An 18,587-nucleotide genomic window follows, 5' to 3' on the forward strand; every position below is an offset into this window, starting at 1 on the left:
CCCCAGACCATGTTTCCAGGTGTGGGGGTGCCACAGCCCTCCACACATGATGCATTGTTCGTCCTGGGGCTCCCGAAGGGGCGCTTTGAAGAGAGCCATCGTTTTTTTATTTTCTCCCCAGTAACTGCGGCCGTGCTGGGGGTTGCTCTGAGCCATGCGTGCACAGACAGCACCCCAGGGAGCTGCAGTGGCCCTTCTGGGGGGCACTGGCTGCTCCTGGAGGCCCCCTTCCCCCAGCAAGCCTGGGCTGGACTCTCCATGCCCGGCTCCCAGTCAAAATTGGGGCAGGAGGCTGCCCTTGCTTGCAGTGTCACCCAACCAGCTTCTTGCAGCTTCAGAGGAGCAAGCAGTGGGAACCCTACTGTACAGGTGGAAAGACCGAGGCCCAGGTCTCCACCTCTGGCTCTTCGGGGGTGCGAGAACAAGTTGAAGGTCCAGCTCTGCCACTCACTAGCTGTCACTGCTCCTGTGGGCACCAGGAATGACCTACCACCCCGTCCTCACAGGAGAAACGATTTCCAGCTGGTGGGATTAACCACCTCCTGCCTGGGGAAGAAGAGGGGTGAAGCCAGTGTGCCCCTGTCCCCACGTCTGGTTAACCAAGACCCTGAGCTGGGCACTGTCCTGTTGGTTCCTGTGGTGTTCGAGTGCCACAGACTGGGTGCCTCATGATGACCGGGGTGGACCCAGCTCGCAGTTCTGGGGACGCTGGCCATGGCCACAGCGTTTGCTCTGTCCTTGGCAGCAGCATCCCAGGGCGAGATGGGACAAGGGTGCCAGTTCTGCCCTCACGACCACACCCCCTGCTCGTTTGCGCCTGGTCCAAGCACCGCTGATGGTGCCTCAGGGAATTCAGTTCCCAACACGTGCATCCCGGGGACATGGCCCTGCCTGCAGCCGTGCCCGCCCCTAGCCGCCCGACAGGAAGACCTGCGAGACCTCCGGAACAGCCTTGTATCCTGGTCCACAGCTCAGCCCCATGGGAAAGCCCCCCGAAGGGCCCCCAAGCATCTGAAATGGCCCACCAACCCAGGTTTGTGAACAACACCGAGTGAGACCCGCAAGACCCAGGCCGAGTCTCCTAAGAGTCGTCCTGTTTGTAGCTCAGGAGCAATGGGGCTGGCCCAGAAATCAGAGGCCTGTAGTCCATTTAATGCCAAGTTCATAGACACAGTGGGGGCTCAATATCTAGACCTCGTGAGAACTTCTCACCACGCAGGAGGCCTCCCAGCTGCCATCAGGGGACGCGGAGGAAGGACAGGCGTGGCAAACCCTGTGGCACATCCACCAGCCAGGGGATGATGGCCCAGCTCGCTGGTGGGCTCCCCGGGGCTGGGCTCCCCAGCTTCAGCCGAGGCGGAGAACACGGTTTCGTAGTACTCAATGAGCAGCTCAGTGAACAGGTTGAGGGGCACCAGGGCACCCAGCGAGGACACCCCCTCGGATGGCCAGATGAGGTTCAGACCAAAGACGCAGGCCAGGCTGGAGCTGTTCATCTTGTTGAAAAGGCTCTCCCGGGACACCTGCAAGAGGCCACACGTGGCCAGGGGACAAGGACGTCTCGCTGAACCCAGGGAGGGACTGTGCCGTGATGGCGCCAGTCAGGGGCCACGGGTAGGTGAGGTGACAGGCCAGCCACCCCCAGCCTGGCAGGGGCTCGGTTACCCCACCCGTCAGAGGGAGGGACTGGCCTCCATGTGGGGGTTCAGAGGACTTCACTCCCCTCCCATAACGCCCTGCCCCGGTGAGCCAGTCAACCCACCGTCCAGCCACCAGGCCCGCAGGGGCCACGTAGCAGGTGCAAGGCTGGCCCTGTCCAGTGGGGTTCCCCAGCAGTCTCTGCCCAGGCGTGCCTCTGCTGCAGTGCCCTGCAAATCCAGGGCGGCTGGAGCGCAGCCTCGGGGGCCACTCACCTCGTGCAGGAAGCCTGTGAGGAAACGGAGCACGGCGTAGTTGTGCTGGGGCAGGCCCTGCAGGATCTGGCGGCAGCGGTTCACACGCAGGCTGCTCTCCACGTCTGCAATGGAACATGAGGACCCGTCCTTAGCCAGGGGCGCCCCAGGAGGGGGTGGGCAGCTCAGAGGCTGGACCGGCCCACGCACGGGCAGGCCCCAAGGCCCCGTGTCTGTCCATCCTCCCCTGCTTCTGTAGACATGAGGTTTTATCAGAAGACACCCATGGCCACTCAGCAACAACACCACGTGTGGCAGCCAGGCCAGCAGGGGCTTGTGAGGGACAGCCTGCTTGGCTCCCTCTCCTGCCTGGCAGCGGCAGCAGGCTGTCTGGGCAGATGCCGCCTCGCCCAGCAGTGGGGGTCGGCATCAGGGTCTGGGGCCCTCCCAGGGCAGGCACGCACTGGTGATGTCCAGGATCTGCTCGTAGGCCTCAAAGGTCAGCAGCGGCTGTGGCAGCTCCCGGAGGAAGGTCTTCAGCACCACAGCGGGCACATGGATGTCCCCATAGTCATCAAAGTTCACCGGCTTCCCTGCACACAAAGCACAGCTGGCTGTGGCCTGTGCTCCGCTTCCCCGCAGGAGGGGCCTGAGGCTGCAGCCACACATGCCCCACCTCCCGCACAACGCTCCACTGTTGGTTTCTTGGTGGCGCTTTGCTCCTGACCAGGATGGGATGAACTGTCAAGGGTCAGCTGGGGGCTGCTGTTGTGGGAGGGAGGATGCTGTCACACACAGGGCCGGGAGGGGCTCGGCTGGCCCGCTGTGGCCTCATGTGTTATAGATGGACAAGGGAGTGAATGGACGCAGAAAACTGAACGAGGCCTCTGCTATCCAGTTGCGGCTGCTTCCTCCCTCAACATACTGCTACACGTAGGCAGCTAAGCGGGGCACTGGGCAGGCTGCAAAGAGCCACTCCATCATACCCCTACCCTGCAAAGCCATGTCTTCCCTTTGGGGCATCTGAATAGGATCACCTGTGCCACCAGCTGCATACTCATCTAGTGTGAATGGAGAAGCCCTGAAGACACAGTGGACCCACGGGACCCTTGGGGGCACTGGGCAAAGGCCACCCTTGGGGCTTCTGGCGGCTGCCCTGGCCCTGCGCTTGGCTTAAGGGAGCTGGGACGTGGTGGGGCATGTGCTTCCCCCAGAAGGGGGTCTGAGGGCTGAACTCATGGCCACACTCACCCTGGTTGTAGAGCCGCTGTACCTCACGCACGGTCTCAACACAGGCCGATCTCCGGAAGAGGCCCTCAGCGCGGAGTCCTGCAGGCAGAGGAACCCCTGGGTATGTCAAAAGCCCTGCCCACTGAGCTTCCAGAACATCTTTGCCATGGCATCACCCCCTGTGGCTGGCAAGGAAGGCTCCCCAGGCTGGCTCTGACGCCCCTCCTGTGGGCTAGAAGAGGCGGATGTCAGCGTCAGACCCGGCTCACAGTGCCCCCCGCTCTGTGGCCTCAGAGGCCTCGTCCCTCTGGTCTGCAGGTGCCTGCCAAGGCAGCACCTCCCATGAAGGACTGGGCTGAGCTGCCCCAGTGACTGCAGCTGGAACTCAAAGACACAAACCGACGGTCACTCAGGCACACGAGGCACACCATCGTGCCCTTCTGGGCCATCGTCACGGGCACCGTTTGGGGCAGCACAGGTCCAGACCACAGCCTGGGCTCTGCTCTCGCTGCCCACTCACCTGTCACATGGAAACACGAGCAGTGACAGCCAGGTCCTGCGCCCCACAACGCCCAGTCCATCGCAGCACTGGGGTCTGCCTGGTGGGCCTCTCTGTGGAGGAGGGCTCTGGAGGGTGGAGCCATGCTGGGGCAGCCAGGCATGGGGGACCAGAGGAAGAATGGACAGTCCTGACCACTGAAGGCCCCACCCTGAGCGTCTGTCAATGGCTTTCTGACTGTGAGTCATGGTGCAGCCACACAGCCTGCGTAGGGGTTTACCAGGAACTCCCCAGAGTCTGACCTTGATGGTACATGCAGGGTGACACACAGGGCTAGGAGGACACCCTGAGTGCGTGTTCTCATCCACCTTCCCAGGATGCCGATATGCACCTGTTCATGGACACTGAGCCAGTCCGGGAATGAGGGATAGGAGGACGACCAGCATCCCTGAGTCCTGGGGGACCCTGCATGGTGGTCTCTGCGTGGTGCCAACCATGAGCTCCAGAGGGCCAGGAGACTGTGTACGGTCATCGAGGCATCCACTGTCCAGCCCAGTACAGATGCCCAGTGCGCAGGCACACTCAGCCAACAAGTATGAAGGCATTTAGTAAAGTGGGCTGAAAAGCTAAGTTTATTTTGGTGCAAAAAAAAAAAAATTTCCCATGCATGTGATTGTGGGAAATGTGAACCACCAGGAAATCCAGACAGTGCAGAGGCCTGTGGACGAGCGTGACCCAGCTGGGGCCTTGCTGCCTGTAGCGCCTGGGTTCGTGCGGCCGGCCTCACCTTCAGCCTGTACCTGCCATCCCTGGCCACCCCACAGCAACCACCGCCCTCCACACACCTTCCCCTGTGGCCTGACCATGGCCTCGGGAGTCTTGGAGAGGTCACAGGTTCACCCCCAGACCGAGGCAGGGACAAGGCACAAAGAGGCCAGGTCACTTGCCTGTGGCCATGCAGCCAGAACCCAGCGGGGCCAGGATGCAACGCAATGCCCAAGCCTACATCTCCCTCACGGCCTCCTGCCCAGGGCAGGTGCCAGTCCACCCACGCCCTCCCTCCAGGGAGGCGCAGCGCTGGCTGCTCTACCTTTTTCTCTCAGGTACTCCACCGTGGATCTCAGCACGGGAGGGATGAGGTCACCGTGGTTTTTGTCTTTGAGGCTGAGGAGAGAGGAGAAAATCAAGGACCATGCAGCTGGGCAGCTGCCCTGGAGGGAGACGCAGCTGGGACGCCTGGGGCTGTCAAGGAGGCCACCAAGGGACACACCCTGGCAGTGTCTGAGGACTCCATGGGAGTGGCACCTGACACGGGGAAGGCCGAGTGAGACGGCCCTCCATGCAAAGACACGGGAGGGCGGAGCCGGCACTGGACGCCGACTCCATGAAGAAGCACAGGGGAGGGAAGGGGCTGTGGCCGCTGGGACCAAGGCTGAGTCCCCCGCACCAGCACGGGGTGGGGATGGGGGGACGCCATGATGCCCTGGCTTCTGTACCTGCAATGGCAAATGCTTCCTCTGCATCCTCCCTTCCAGGGGGACTCGCTGCCTGTGCCTGACGTTGGACGTCAGTAGACACGAGGTAGGCCACGGCCGGGTGCTGTGGGCTTGGCTCCATGACACTTTTTTTTTTTTTAAAAGATTTATTTTATTTTCATTACAAAGCCAGATATACTGAGAGGAGGAGAGAGAGGAAGTGGAGCTGCCGAGATTAGAACCAGCAGCCATATGGGATCAAGGCAAGGACCTTAGCCACTAGGCCACGCCGCCAAGCCCGGCTCCATGGCTCTTGCTTAGTCCTCCAGCCTGACAGCCACATGTCCCACACAGAGATGACTGTGGGACACCGCCCATGGCAGTAAGCGCCCACTGCTCCTCCCTGGAGTGGGCTTGTTCAGAGCTGGTGAGAGTCGCTGGGGCATACCCCGCCAGAAGGCCTGCCCTCAGGCGCCTGGCTCTCGCCCCACAGAGTCGAGTCCCCAGAGCTGCCTTGAACAGCAAGTGGGGTTTGGATGCCTGGAGACCAGAGCCAGGGGTGGGGCACAAGGGCTGGGCAGCAGGGCCCGCTTGGAGACACAGGGAGGACGCCCGTCGGTGGGGGCACAGCTGGTGAAGCCTCTGTCCTTCCTCACCACGGAGGCAGCTGGGACGCAGGTCACTCACAGCTGGACCCCGATCCTCTGCCAGCAAGAATCCCACCCTCTGCGGGACAGCTTGGCACAGGGACGTGCAGCAGCGGCAGATCCTGGTCCTGGAGCCCTGGGTCACAGGTGCCAGCCATGGAAGAGGGGGCGCTGCTGACCGCGTCACAGGTATGGCAGGACCCTGAGGGACCCTGACCGACAGGTCACTACCCACTGATTCAATAACCTTGATGCAATGGACAAAGTCCTGGGGAGCTACAAACTACCAAACTCAAGAAGAAAAAATAAAAGTTGAACAGTTGTAGCAGGAGCTGGTCACACAAAAAATGCCCCGCCTCCAAAGAAAAGCCCAAGCTCAGGTTGTTTCATGGCGAGTTCCCCGCAGTTGTTTGAGAATGAACCCCAACTCTGTAAAAACGCTTCCAAAAATTGGAGGTGCCATTTCCCAAGGTGTCCTTTAAGCTGAGCCAAACTAGACAAGCAACAGGAGACCAATATGCCGCTCACGGTGGTTGCTACAAAATCCTCAACAGAACGCTAGCAGGATGAATCCTACAACACACACACACAAAGATGACACACCAAGAACACACCTGTGTTCTTATCCTCCAGCGATCTATGGAAATAAGTCCACGTTAGCCGGCATATTAGCAGAAGGGACAAAAGCCGGAGATGTCTAAGAAGTCACGGGTGGCGTCTTGTACCCCTTCCTAGAAAGGTACAAACTAGGAGTGTGGAGGCTCTTCCTCGGCCCCGGTGGAGCCCAGCAAACACCAAACTCAAGGTCACCAGACTAACGGCTTCTCCTGGAGACAAGCCCAAGACCACGAGACTTGCTCGCAGCACGGCAACCCAGCTGCGTGCTGCAGGTAGCTATGGCCGGGTCAGGCGCAACGAGCAGGAAACGCAAAGGTGGCAGATTGGAGAGGAACAGAGAACACCGGTTCCATTTGCAGACCATGTTGGATGTAGAGAAATCCGAACTGAAATCTGCAAAGGAAATCTGTTGGATGAGATGAGTGAGTCCAGCAGGGTTGCGGGATGAAGCACGACCACCACTCCCTGAGGACAGCGTCACAAAGCATCAGTCACCAGGGCAAGAGAAAGGGGAGCCTAAAAAGGGCAAAGTCGGCCCGTGGAGATCCACAAAGCTCCCTGAAGGGCCTGGCAGGTAAGACGCTCACATCCCATGTGCAAGTGCCTGGGTTCGAGTCCCGGCTCTGCTGGACTCCTGAGCAAGGGCCCCAGACCTTGTATCCCTGCATCTACGTGGGAGAGCCGGATAAGGCTCCTGGCCTCAGCTTGGTTCAGCCTGGGCTGCTGAGGCCGGGCAAATGAGCCAGTAGACAGCTCAATCTCTACATCTCTCTCCAGGATTACCCTTCAAATAAATCAATCTTTTACAAAATGCTATTGGGACGCAGGCTTGCTGAAGCCGAGCGGCAGAGGCGCCCTGGTAAAATCTCAGCTGTAGGGAAGTTCGGGGCCCACAGAACAGCACCTGGGGCCTGAAAGAACCAAGCTGGAGAACTCACACTTCCTGGGGTCAGAACACACTTCAAAACAGTCACCAAGGTCCTGTGGCTCTGGTCTGAGCACAGAAGTGGACAGGCTACGCTGCAGGGGACCGGAAGTCAACCCTCCGGGCCTGGCCACTGGGCTTGCAGGAAGCTGTCTTTCCAGCAGAGGTGCTGCAACCACGAAGGGTGAAGGAAACCTCATGGGCCCTGCACCTCGTGCAGACCCAGCAAACTCCAGAAGGAAACCCAGCACACACCTTGGCCACCCTGCACAAGGCAACACTACAGTCAAGTGAGAAAGGAGAATGAAAAACATTTGTGTCTCAGATGATCCTGTAGGAGCAGAGCCCAAGGAGCAGAGCCCCCGACCCCCACGGGCCTGTGTGCTGCTCCCCATCGCTCTTCCACAGACACGTGCTGTGTCACGTGTCTCTGGCAGCAGTGGCTCCGTGGCTGTCCACGTGGAGTCAGCATGGAAGGCCTCCAGGAGGAGGGGGTGAGTGCAGTGGACCACAAGCAGGCCATGTGTGCCTGGGGCAGCAGGAACCAGCTCCTGCCCAGGCTCTGGGGCGCTGCTGGATGAGGGGGCAGGGCCAAAGAAAGAAGCCAGGATGAGCTAGCCCAGCTCCAGCGTAAGCCCCTGCGCCGCTCGGAGCCAAAGCGCCACGTGCCCGGCCTCCCTCCCCACCCTGCCAGCACCTCCGAGTGTCGGCCCTCCTCCAGGCACCGGCACACACGCCCATCCCTCCTAAACCTGGGCCTTCCCCTTAATGCAGGAACCTAATGAGCTGGTTCCCAGGCAGAAGCTTTCTGTGGCAAGACTTTGAACTTGAGGCAGCAAGCCTGTGTCTACGAACAGGACCGGTTCTGAATTTTAATGCCTCTCATTCATTCCCAGTCCAAACAAATTATACATCAGGGGCTTTCTTCAACACGCTCACTGCCATTGTATCACAGTCGTTGGCAATGGAACAGTATGGAATATTCATGGACCGCGGTGCTTTGTGGACAACTGCTCCCGGCTGGCCAGTGCCGCTCAGGCGTCCTAAACACACAGGGGCTGCTCCCCGCCTTCACAGCTGGCCCCGGGACAGCGAGGGGTCACTGCCAGGCGATGCTGACAACCCAGGAAGGCCGAGTGACAAGTCCTCCTGCCTGGCCCACCCCGAGCAGTGTCGTACCTCCAGGAGCCTTACTCGCCACCCCTGCCTCGGGCTCAGACTGGCCAGCAGAGGCCACAGTTGGGGGACAGGTCCTGAGCAGGCCGCGTCCCATAGCCACAGGGCAGGGGGAGGGGCATTCCCAGGTGGGCTCACTTACTATTGCAGACTAACCCCGAACTGCTGTGTGGGCAGCGGCGGCCGCGGCGGCGGCGTCTTGGCTGGAGGGAGCGGCTGGCCCTTGTGCAGGCTCCGGAGGCGCTGGTCGTACCTGCAGACACGGGAAAGCCCGCTGTCAGGCCGTGGCCAGGTGCTGGGGTGGGTGGGAGAGCCCCAAACTCCAAGGACAAACGTCTGCTCCTCAGGGGCATGGCCACGTGGCGGCCACATGTGTACACACACACACCAACACACGTGGGCACATGCTTGTGAGCACACACACATGCATACATGAGCATCCATCCCTTGCAGTTCTGCAGTGCTAGGCATGCTCACACGAACGGCAAGACGGGTGGTCCGACCCCCACTGTGGTCAGCCTCTCCGGCAGCCCCACGCTCGGACGGTCTCATCCCAGGCGGCCAGGAGTTGGTGCAACCAAGGCTAGCTCCTGGGCTGTGGACTTCCGATGAGGCTGGCACCCGGCGCGGAAGGGCTGGTCTGCTCTCTGTTTGCCTTGGGCAGCATGTCACGTGTTCCTGACGCGCTCTGTCCACCCACCCTCCCTCTCTCCCTTCCTGGTCCCTAGATGTGTCACCCTGGGGTTGTGGGTGGGGGACAGGGAGACCTTGTTGGTCAGCAGCTCAGGAGCTGAGCAGGGGCAACCGGGAGCTGCCGGAAGTGGTCTGGGAGTCTGGGCCCTGTGGCTGCTGTGGCCACAATAGCTGGTGGTGAGCTCACCACAGCTTCCTCAGGCCAGTCGCCCTCATCATGGTCAACAGTGCAGGGCTGAGTGCTCCCCCTTGATAGATGGGGAAATTGAGGCATGGTGGAGTATATGCCAGGTCACAGGCTGGGGCACAGCCTGGAGGGCCCACGGCTTCAAACCCACCCTTACCCTAGCCTGCATGTCTCACGGCACTCACACATGGACTTGCACCCCCCGTGTCCCACCCCCACCCCAGACCACATTCCCCCTACACCTGCACCCTGCATGCCATGGGCTGCACCAGTGTCCCCCAGAGCCCAGCCTCCTACCTCCCTTCCCCATGCAGGAAGCTGGGCGCCATCCTCTCTGAATCTCATCAGCTCAGCTGCTGAGCTGCACTGGTCCAGCTTGGGGACCACACTTGGGGCGACTGCGCAGCAGCCTGGGGGCAGGAGTATTGTTAAAGCCCACAGCTGACCAAGGCACCCCGGCCACTCCCTCTACCCTGGCCTCAACGTCCAGCTCACACGCTCCCTCCTTGCAGGTAGACCCCAGCCTCGACCCCGGCCTCTCCGACCAGCCTGGGAGTGTCCTGGAGGGGGGGCATTTGTATTCCTAGCACCCCTGCCTGAGCGAACACCCAGAGGCAGCCTACCCTCTCCCCTCCCTTCCCCATTGCAAGGCCACTGACTCCATCGGAGAAGCAAGGGGCAGAGGGAGGCCAGCGCCTGCGGCAACCGACACGGCTGGACTCGGGCCGCCCTCACCAGCCATGGCCAGGGCTGCCCTCTGCCGAGCCTGCACTCGGACCTTCCACTCCGAGCCTCCTGCTGTGCTGTGAACCCTGCACCACGCCCGCGGACCCAGCCAGTGAGACGCACCGGACAACCTCCGGTGGGATGGGCAGCTGGTCGCACGCCAGATGTTCCCGCAGCTCGCTCAGGTAGTTGAAGTAGGTGATCTTTTTCCCAAACTTGTGGCTGAGAACACAGAAGCCAGAGAATTAAAACCACTGGGGGCAGGTAGAGGCCTGGGGGGGAAGAACCACGTGGCTACTCAGCCAGGATGGAACAGAGGCAGCATCTGCCTGGGGCGTCATCTCCAATCCAGCCAGGCTGAGAGTGAGCAGAGATGCAGGGAACAGTGGGAGTGCAGGGATGGGCACCAGGGTAGGCTGGGCAGGCTGGGTAGGCTGCTCTATGGCATCACAGGGTTTCTGGGAGAAGTGGAGGCAGGGGTGGCTTCCCATCGGGTCCTCTGTCTGGGGCTGCCATCACGGGGTAGGGAGGGAGTAGCCAGGTGCGGGTGCAGCTCCCACGTCAGACAGGCCCTGGGCGAATCCCATGACTCCACTTTTCCTGGTGCCTCCGTGGGGCAGGAAGAGAGAGGGCTCTGTGCCTGTCAGCCGAGCCCCGGCCACGCCTTGGTCATGACAGAGGCCGACAGAGGCTGGCAGTGGCCACGGTCTGTGGTTTCAGTATGCTGGCCATAAATGCATCATTCTGGACAATTTGATGTTCTCTAACAACCCATTTCCTTGCTGTCCCGATCCCACTAGGAGTGTGGTTGAAAAGTGAGTTTCCAGCAAAGTTAGGATTTCAGCAAAACCAAACCTCTGGTGCTCCCTGACCCACGCTTTGCAGGCTGTGAAGTGGGTACACCGGCTCGCTGTGGTTCATGCTGAGGTTTAAGCCACGCAAGCCACGTGGCTGAAACCAGGCCGGGGAGTTCCTCATGGGAGCATCGGCCAGGGCAGCAGAAGAGAAAGCCCAGTGGTAGACCCCCCCCTTTCCTGGACAGCGCTCCAAGTTGCTGGCCTGAACCCTCACCCCAGGGAGAAATGGCCGCAGGCTCTGGCGCCTCCTAGTGGACAAGGGAGCATTGGCCATCGGCTCGCAGATCCCCAGCCTCCAAGGCTGTGGCCTTCAGCAGAATGGTAAGGAACTGGCCTGGTTCCTGCAACCAGAGTTCCAGGGGAAGGGTTAGGGTCATTGCCAGCTCAGGGACAGTGAGGCTGTGAAGGCATGGATGGCAGGAACTTTCTTCCTGGGTGCCCCCACCTAGCTCTTTGTACTTGCCCAGTACCATCCTGTATGCCAGGCACCTGCTGGACCTGGGCTCTGGTGGGCAGACGCAGGCATGGCCCTGCCACTCGCCTTCCACCCTGCGAGGGCCCAGGAGCCAGCTTGTCAGAGGACAACTTTAGGGTCAGAGGAGTCATGTGGCCACCCAAGGCCACACAGCCAACAAGCAGCATGGTCCAGTCCAGGCTCCAGGGCCACTGCAGCCTGGAGACTGAAGGAAGGTTCCAATACCTCCGACCTGCTGTGTGGCCGCAGGCAAGCTGTTAACCTCTCTGGAGTGCCAACTAACTCCTCCCCCTCTTTAAAATTTGGGGCCAGCTTGTGGCACAGTGGATTGGTCACTGCCTGCCACACTTGGCGTTTAACGTGGACGCTGGCTTCAGTCCTGGGAGCTATGCGTCTAATCCGGCTCCCTGCTAACGCAGCTGATGGCCCAGGTGCTTGGGCCCTTGCCACCCACATGGGAGATTCCGATGGAACATCTGACTCCTGTCTTCAGCTTGGCCCAACCCAGGCCGTTGCAGCCCTTTGGGGAGTGAATCAGAAAATGAAATCTTTCTCTCCTATAATTCTGCTTTTTCTTTTCCTTCTTTCTTTTTTAAAAAGATTTATTTATTTTTATTGGAAAGGCAGATTTATAAAGAGGAGAGACAGAAAGATCTGCTGATTTACTCCCCAAGTGGCCACAATGGCCAGAGCTGAGCCAATCCAAAGACAGGAGCCAGGGGCCTCTTCCAGGTCTCCCACGTGGGTCCCAAGGCTTTGGGCCGTCCTCGACTGCTTTCCCAGGCCACAGGCAGGGAGCTGGATGGAAAGTGGAGCAGCCAGGGTTAGAACCAATGCCCAATTTAGGCTGCCAGCATCTCAGGTAGCAGCTTAACACATCGCACCATGCCACTGGGCTGTTTCTCTTCTTGCCTTCATTGGGCTGTTCTGGGGTGCCTGGCACACAAGAAGCCTACAATCTTATAATTAATCATAAAGAGATGATGTAGTGAACAGTGAGCACCTGCTGTACTGCTACTATCCTCCGCATGGACGTAGGCAGAGAATTACCTAACAACAGATGGACAGACACAGCACTGACGGCCACAGGGGGAAGCTGAGGCAGAGACGTCATGGATGGGAAAGGGGCAGGGCTCCGGGCTGGCTGCAGCACGGCACGCACAGGTCAACATGATGCTAGGTTTTCCAGGTGACAACGCACACAGACAGAAGAGTGTAGGGTAGGCGGGACCAGCCATCCAGCCAAGGCTGTTTCCTGCCACAAGAGCTCAGAGCCAGCCAACAGACAAAGGTCCCACCCCCAGCAAGCCCCGCCTACCTGATGAAGGGCTTGAAGAAGCCCCACAGCACCTTGATGAAGTTGGTGGGATGCACCACGTACAGAGCCTTTAGGTTCTTTCTGTACCTGGGGAGGGGCGGGAGGAGGGCTTCAGGTGTGCAGCCATAATGTGCACACACACACTGTCACCCTAACCCTGCCCTCTGAGGAGCCTGGGGGGCTGTGACACCCCAAAGCAGCAGGTGCACCTCGGAGGAGGTCGGGGAGGAGCCCCAAGCATCACCAGGACCGGGCGCAGTGTGCGGCTGCCACCCGAACCTGCAGCATGCTCGGGCTGGCATGCGGCTGCCTCGTGGAGAAACTGGGCCATCTGAATACACCATGGCAGGAATGGATTTTAAGCCAGAGACGGTGGCTGAAGCAGCAGAGGGAACTGAGGTGAGTTATCTCTGAGAGCTGCTGTGTGCAGGGGGTGGGGCTGGCAGTGCAGTCACAGGACAGTGGCCCGGTCACAGGCAAGGCACTCGCTCCAGAAAGGCGGCCGCAAACACCTGCGTGTGAACAGGGTCTACCTTAAACGCAGCAGCACATGGTGAGGGGCTGAAGCTGTGTGTGTGACGACCACATCCCAACAGGAGTGCCTGGGCTGGCGTTCTGCCCCAGCGTCCAGCCGCTGTGCACCCTGGCAAGCAGCAGTGGATGGTTCAGGTAACCAGGTCCCCACCACCCACACAGGTGTCCTGTTCATTGGCCTGGCCCAGTAATGGCTGCTTTAGGCCTCTGGGGAGTGAGCCTGGAGATGGAAGCTCCGCCTCCGTGTGTTTCAAATGACAGACAAAAAACAAACCCAGGAATGTTCAGGAGGAGCCAGCAGCAGCAGCGAGGCAAGGTGCCTGGCGGTAGAGAAGCTGCTGGATCCAGGCCACAGCCACAGAGTGGAGCGTGACACGGGGGTGCGGCCCTGTCACACACCAGCTGAGCGACTACAGCTGGGACTGCCCACCTCACCAGCACTGGCACAGCTGCCCACTTTGAGGCCAGCGGGGGGTGGGACCCCATTCCCAGTTGGCACCCAGTTCAGTGTGGGAAGAGGGGGTGTGCGCCAGCTATACCTGCTGCCTGCTATGGGCAGCCCACTGCCAACACGAGTTTTTGCTCCTGGTCTGGGAAACTCACAGTTCAGGGCCCACACGAGGGTTCTGGAACATGAGCCCCCCTCTGTGTGTGTGCTGTCCTCGGCCTCCTATCACAGCCAGATGCCCTGGACGCCACAGCTGGACATGGCCACTGGCTCTGAAGCAGGGGACAGTCTCACTTCGCATGTCTCTGTGACCTCCCACACCATGGGGCCCGCCTGCCCGCCCACCTGCCCGCCTGCGAGGCTCGCGGCACGTACTTCCTGTCGAACTCCTTGTACGCGCTCTGCAGCCAGCTGAGGGACGGCTTGTTCTGGCTGTTGAGGCCATAGTGGAAGTAGACGAGGGTGTAGTCGCTCTCCACATATTGGTCCAGCGTGTACTTGAGGTATCTGGGCAGGGAACATGAGAGCCAGGCATGAGAGGCACCTGTGAATGGTTGGAAGCCCGCCCACCTCCCCCACTCCCATATGGAAGCTTGTGGCCTGGGCCCCAAGACCCAGGTATGGCGGGGCACTTACTCCAGGAGCCGCTGGTGGTTGAGCTGGTGTGATGGGGGCATGCGGCAGCAGCTGAAGGTGACCACGCATCTCCCGAAGCGGTCGTTTCCTGGGAGGGTGGGGGGTGACAGGCGTGAGCCTTGGGGCCACCCTGGCTTGGGAGACCCTCAAGCTTCCTGCACCTGCCTACGATGGCCAAGGTGACAGCAGCCGGGAGCCTGGGACAGCCTCCCGCTTACAGCTCCCGGGAAGAGCCAACACTGCTGACCCCATGACTGCTGGCCTCTGCCCCCAGGGCTGTGACACAGGAACGTCCATGGCCTGGAGACTCTCCTGGTGCCCAGAGCCCCGGACCCCAGCTCAGACTGTACCCCACTGCCCTGGGGCACCCTGCCCTCTCCAGTGGCCTGCAGGCCCCACTGGGCAGTTTCCCAGGCTGCCCCTCCTCCTCCTGCTGCCCATGTGTGACTCTGCTGCCCCAGGGAGGGTACCTGGATCCCGAGGCAGGCACAGCCTCCTGCTGTTGCGGGCTTCCAGTCCACAGAGGAGACTGGGACCCAGAGCAAGATGTGTGGCCAAGGGAATCTGACCAGCCCTAAAGATAAACAGTGTTTTCCAGCAAGTTCCTCACCCTGGTCGTCAGGTCCACAGTGGGCCTGTGCCCTTCTGTGGGACAAAGCCTGGGGCCTGGCTGCGGCTCCAGCTCCCTGGAAGGCAGCAGGCGTGTCTGAGTACCCAAGGGATGGAGTTTCAACATGCTGGCTTCGACCTGGCCCAGCCCTCGTTGTTGTGGGCACTGGGGAGTGAACCAGCAGGTGGAAGGTCTCTCTCAAACAATAAATATGTAAAAGCACCGCCTCTTTAAAAAACAAACAAGTGTCCTTTCCATCCCTGCTTAGGCTGATGGCAAGCATCTTGGGTGCTGTGCTAACAGCCCGACGCAAGGTCACTCACCAAGTGTCCCCACAGGAAGTGCACCTGCAGGCCCAGGTCTGGAGAGAGCAGGACAGCGAGAGGCAGATCTGAGCCCAGCCCTGCAATCCTTGGAATGGGCAGGAACAGGAACTGGGTTTGTGGCTAAAAACACCGAGACTAATTGGACTCATCTGTACCCAATTTCCTGGCTAAATTAGGACTTGGAGGGAAGAGTATATAAGGAGAGGTGAAGGAGCAACAGAGACTTCCAGAGACTTCCACCATCACTGGTCTCCTGTCGCTGCTTCATCCCCAGACCCTCTCTCCCTGTCCACGTTAGTGGCCCTGCTGGTTCAAGCACTGTACAACCCTCCCGGGGAGGAGAACACGGGGAGCCCCTGCAGCCACAGCCACTCCTGCAACCCACAGAGACCACACGCGGCATCAAAGGACCCCGGTTCTGACCAGTTGGCAACCATCTGGTGTGACAAGGATGACTCACAGGAGGGTCAGGGTCCTGCTGGGGGCCTGGGAAGGCAGCGAAGGACAGGCCTTGGACCCCTGTGTCCACATGAGAGACTCGGAAGAAGCTCTTGGCTCCTGGCTTCTGATCAGCCAAACTTTGGTTATTTCAGCCATCTGGGAACAAAGCAGCAAGCAGATTTTCTCTCTTATCTCTCCCTCTATACCTGTAACTCTGCCTTTCCGATGAATAAATAAAAATGTAAAAGATTTATTTATTTTTATGGGAAAGGCAGATTTGCAGAGAGAAGTAGAGACAGAGACAAAGATCTTCCGTCTGCTGGTTCACTCCCCAAGTAGCCACAACAGCCAGAGCTGAGCCAATCCAAAGCCAGGAGCCAGGAGTTTCTTCCGGGTCTTCCACGCGAGTGCAGGGTCCCAAGGCCTTGGGCTGTCCTCTACTGCCTTCCCAGGCTACAAACTGGGAACTGGATGGGAAGTGGAGCAGCCAGGACACAAACTGGTGTCCCTATGGGATCCCTGTGGCTGCAAGGCAAGGATTTTGCCACTACATTATCACACTGGGCAAATAAATCTTTTTTAAATTAAAAATGATAAAAAAAATTATCCCTTTTGGCATCCCTTCCTCCCCATCCCAGGGCCACATCCCCTGCCACTTCCACTCACACCCTTGCAACCCGTGGCTGCCAGGGGCATCAGCACCTTGAAGTGAGAGGAACTCCAAATCCCAAATCCAGCCATGTCACACCTGTGTGCCCCTGGCCCCAGGCAGACGCCCCCGCCCTCCCTGGCTCTGGGCATGCCATTCCTGCAAGGCAGCCGGCAGGTGCACTTCACACACAACTGGAAGGAAGCTGGTGTTGGGGGTGGGGCTACAGAGACAGCAAAGAGAAGCGCTAAGGAGTGGTACAGCACTTACTGCCACTCGTCACCTCCACATTCTGCACCAGGACACCTGGGCGTGCACCCTGGCTCCAGGGGTCAGAGCCTCCTCATGGGCATGGGGAGGCGGCAGGCGCTGGCCCAAGGGGTGGGCCTTGACACCCATGGGGCAGCCAAGATTAAATCCCTGGCTGCCAGCTTTGGCCTGGCCAATCCCTGCCTGTAACGGGCAGTTGGAGAATGAGCCCGGAGACAGAAGATCTTCCTATCCATCTTTCAAAGGTAATGAAAATAAGTAAAACTTCTTTTTTTAAAAAATGTTGATTTTTATTGGAAAGGCAGATCAGATTTACAGAGAGAAAGATCCTCCATTCGCTGGTTCACTCCCCAAATGGCTGCAACGGTCATAGCTGAGCTGATTCCAAACCAGGAACCAGCCTGTCGGATTCCCATACAGGTGAAGGATCCCCCGTCCTCGACGGCTTTCCCAGGCCATGGGTAGGGAGCTGGAAATGAAGTGGAGCAGCCGGGACGCAAACTGGTACCCATATGGGATCCCGGCACTTGAATATGAATATTTAGCCATTGAACCATGGTTCTGGGTCCAAATAAAAACTTCTGAAAAAAAAAAAAATCTGGAGCCTGGCATGGCCAAGTGGCTAAAAAGTCCTCACCTTACACGCACTGGGATCCCATATGGGCACTGGTTCGTATCCCGACGCTCCAGTTCCCATCCAGCTCCCTGCTTGTGACCTGGGAAAGCAGTCGAGGATGGCCCAAAGCCTTGGAAGCTTGCACTCGCATGAGAGACGCGGAAGAAGCTCCTGGCTCCTGGGCTTGGATTGGTCAGCTCTGGCCATGTTTCCCATGTGGGTGGCGGGAGCTCGAACACATGAGCCAGCCTCCATCACCTCCCAGGTGCACTAGCAGGGAGCTAGGCTGGAAGTGGAGCAGCTGGGCTTGAACTAGCCCTCTGAGATGGGATGTGGGATCCTAAGTGGGGGTCTAACCTGCTGCAACACATGTTGCCTTCTCCTTTCTGTGGCTCTGTGCCCCCCACACTTGGCCCAGCATCCCCTTTCCACCTAAGCCCTCCTGTTTTCCTCTGTGTGGCTCCATCCCTTGTGCACCTGCTGTGCTGGCGTCTTCACTACACTCAGAGAACCAGGCCTCTTCCAATCCATCAGCACGTCTCCAGAAGGAGGCAGCAGCTGCTGAACAAACAGCTTGGGGCAGGGACAGTGGGGAGTGTGGGGGTTCCTGCCCTGGGGGACGGGTGCTCTGGCACGGAGGGGCCTGGCACTGCCTTCTCCAGAGGCCCTGCTGCACGTGGCCTGCTTTTGTTGTTTGCTTACATTGAAAACCATCGCCTGCTCTCGGCTTCCGTTCTTTGAAGAGCAGCAGCAGCCACCCCAGACATGCTCCTTGGAACATCTGGCCGATGTCTCAAAGCAGCGGCGGCCACTCCTGCCCCGGCGGTTCCCACCCTGGGTGTGCAGCCAGCCAGGCGAGGCAGCCATGGGGACTTACCTGCTACCTGCAGGATACCGTGTCTGGCCACATCGTAGAACGGGTGGCTCATGCTCAGCGCAGGGTCCTGGCCAGGCATGGGCGCCTCCGAGGGCCTTTGAGCTGTGCCCAGCATGGCTGCTGCCGCCACCGACTCCCTCTGCAGCCCTGGACAGACAAGGGGGAGCACAGGAAGGCAGGTGTCATCGCGAGCGAGGAGAATGAGGGTACCTCCTGCATCTGTCAACCCGTCTCTCTGGTGCACCCCTGGACACAGGATCACAGGGCAAGGGGAGCCCCCAGCCTGCAGCATGGTCAAGGCTACAGGGCTGGCTGACGGGGCGGGGCTTCCGGCTGAAAGGTGGGGAGGTGAGCCAGGGAGAACTCAGTCCTTCAACGTGGAGGACTGTGCAGGGCCCCCAAAAACGCAACCTTCAGGAAGTGGCTTCTTTGGAAAGAACTATTTGTCAAGAAGCAATCAGA

General features: G+C 59.6%; 1 protein-coding gene across 1 annotated transcript; it reads right to left on the minus strand.

Annotated features, from left to right (window-relative positions):
- Nucleotides 1-1,073: 1,073 nt before the first annotated feature.
- ARHGAP8 (Rho GTPase activating protein 8) lies at nucleotides 1,074-18,219 on the minus strand. The gene is made up of 11 exons (XM_012928223.2): nucleotides 18,126-18,219; nucleotides 14,337-14,424; nucleotides 14,076-14,207; nucleotides 12,719-12,805; nucleotides 10,192-10,290; nucleotides 8,605-8,715; nucleotides 4,712-4,785; nucleotides 3,144-3,221; nucleotides 2,357-2,485; nucleotides 1,914-2,017; nucleotides 1,074-1,523 (listed from the first exon to the last, which is right to left on the minus strand). The coding sequence occupies exons 1-11, from the start codon at nucleotides 18,202-18,204 to the stop codon at nucleotides 1,209-1,211; spliced, it is 1,296 nt and encodes a 431-aa protein (XP_012783677.2). The 5' UTR covers nucleotides 18,205-18,219; the 3' UTR covers nucleotides 1,074-1,208.
- Nucleotides 18,220-18,587: the final 368 nt, after the last annotated feature.

Source organism: Ochotona princeps, chromosome 15, assembly GCF_030435755.1.
Source record: "Ochotona princeps isolate mOchPri1 chromosome 15, mOchPri1.hap1, whole genome shotgun sequence".
In the NCBI taxonomy this organism is placed as follows: domain Eukaryota; kingdom Metazoa; phylum Chordata; class Mammalia; order Lagomorpha; family Ochotonidae; genus Ochotona; species Ochotona princeps.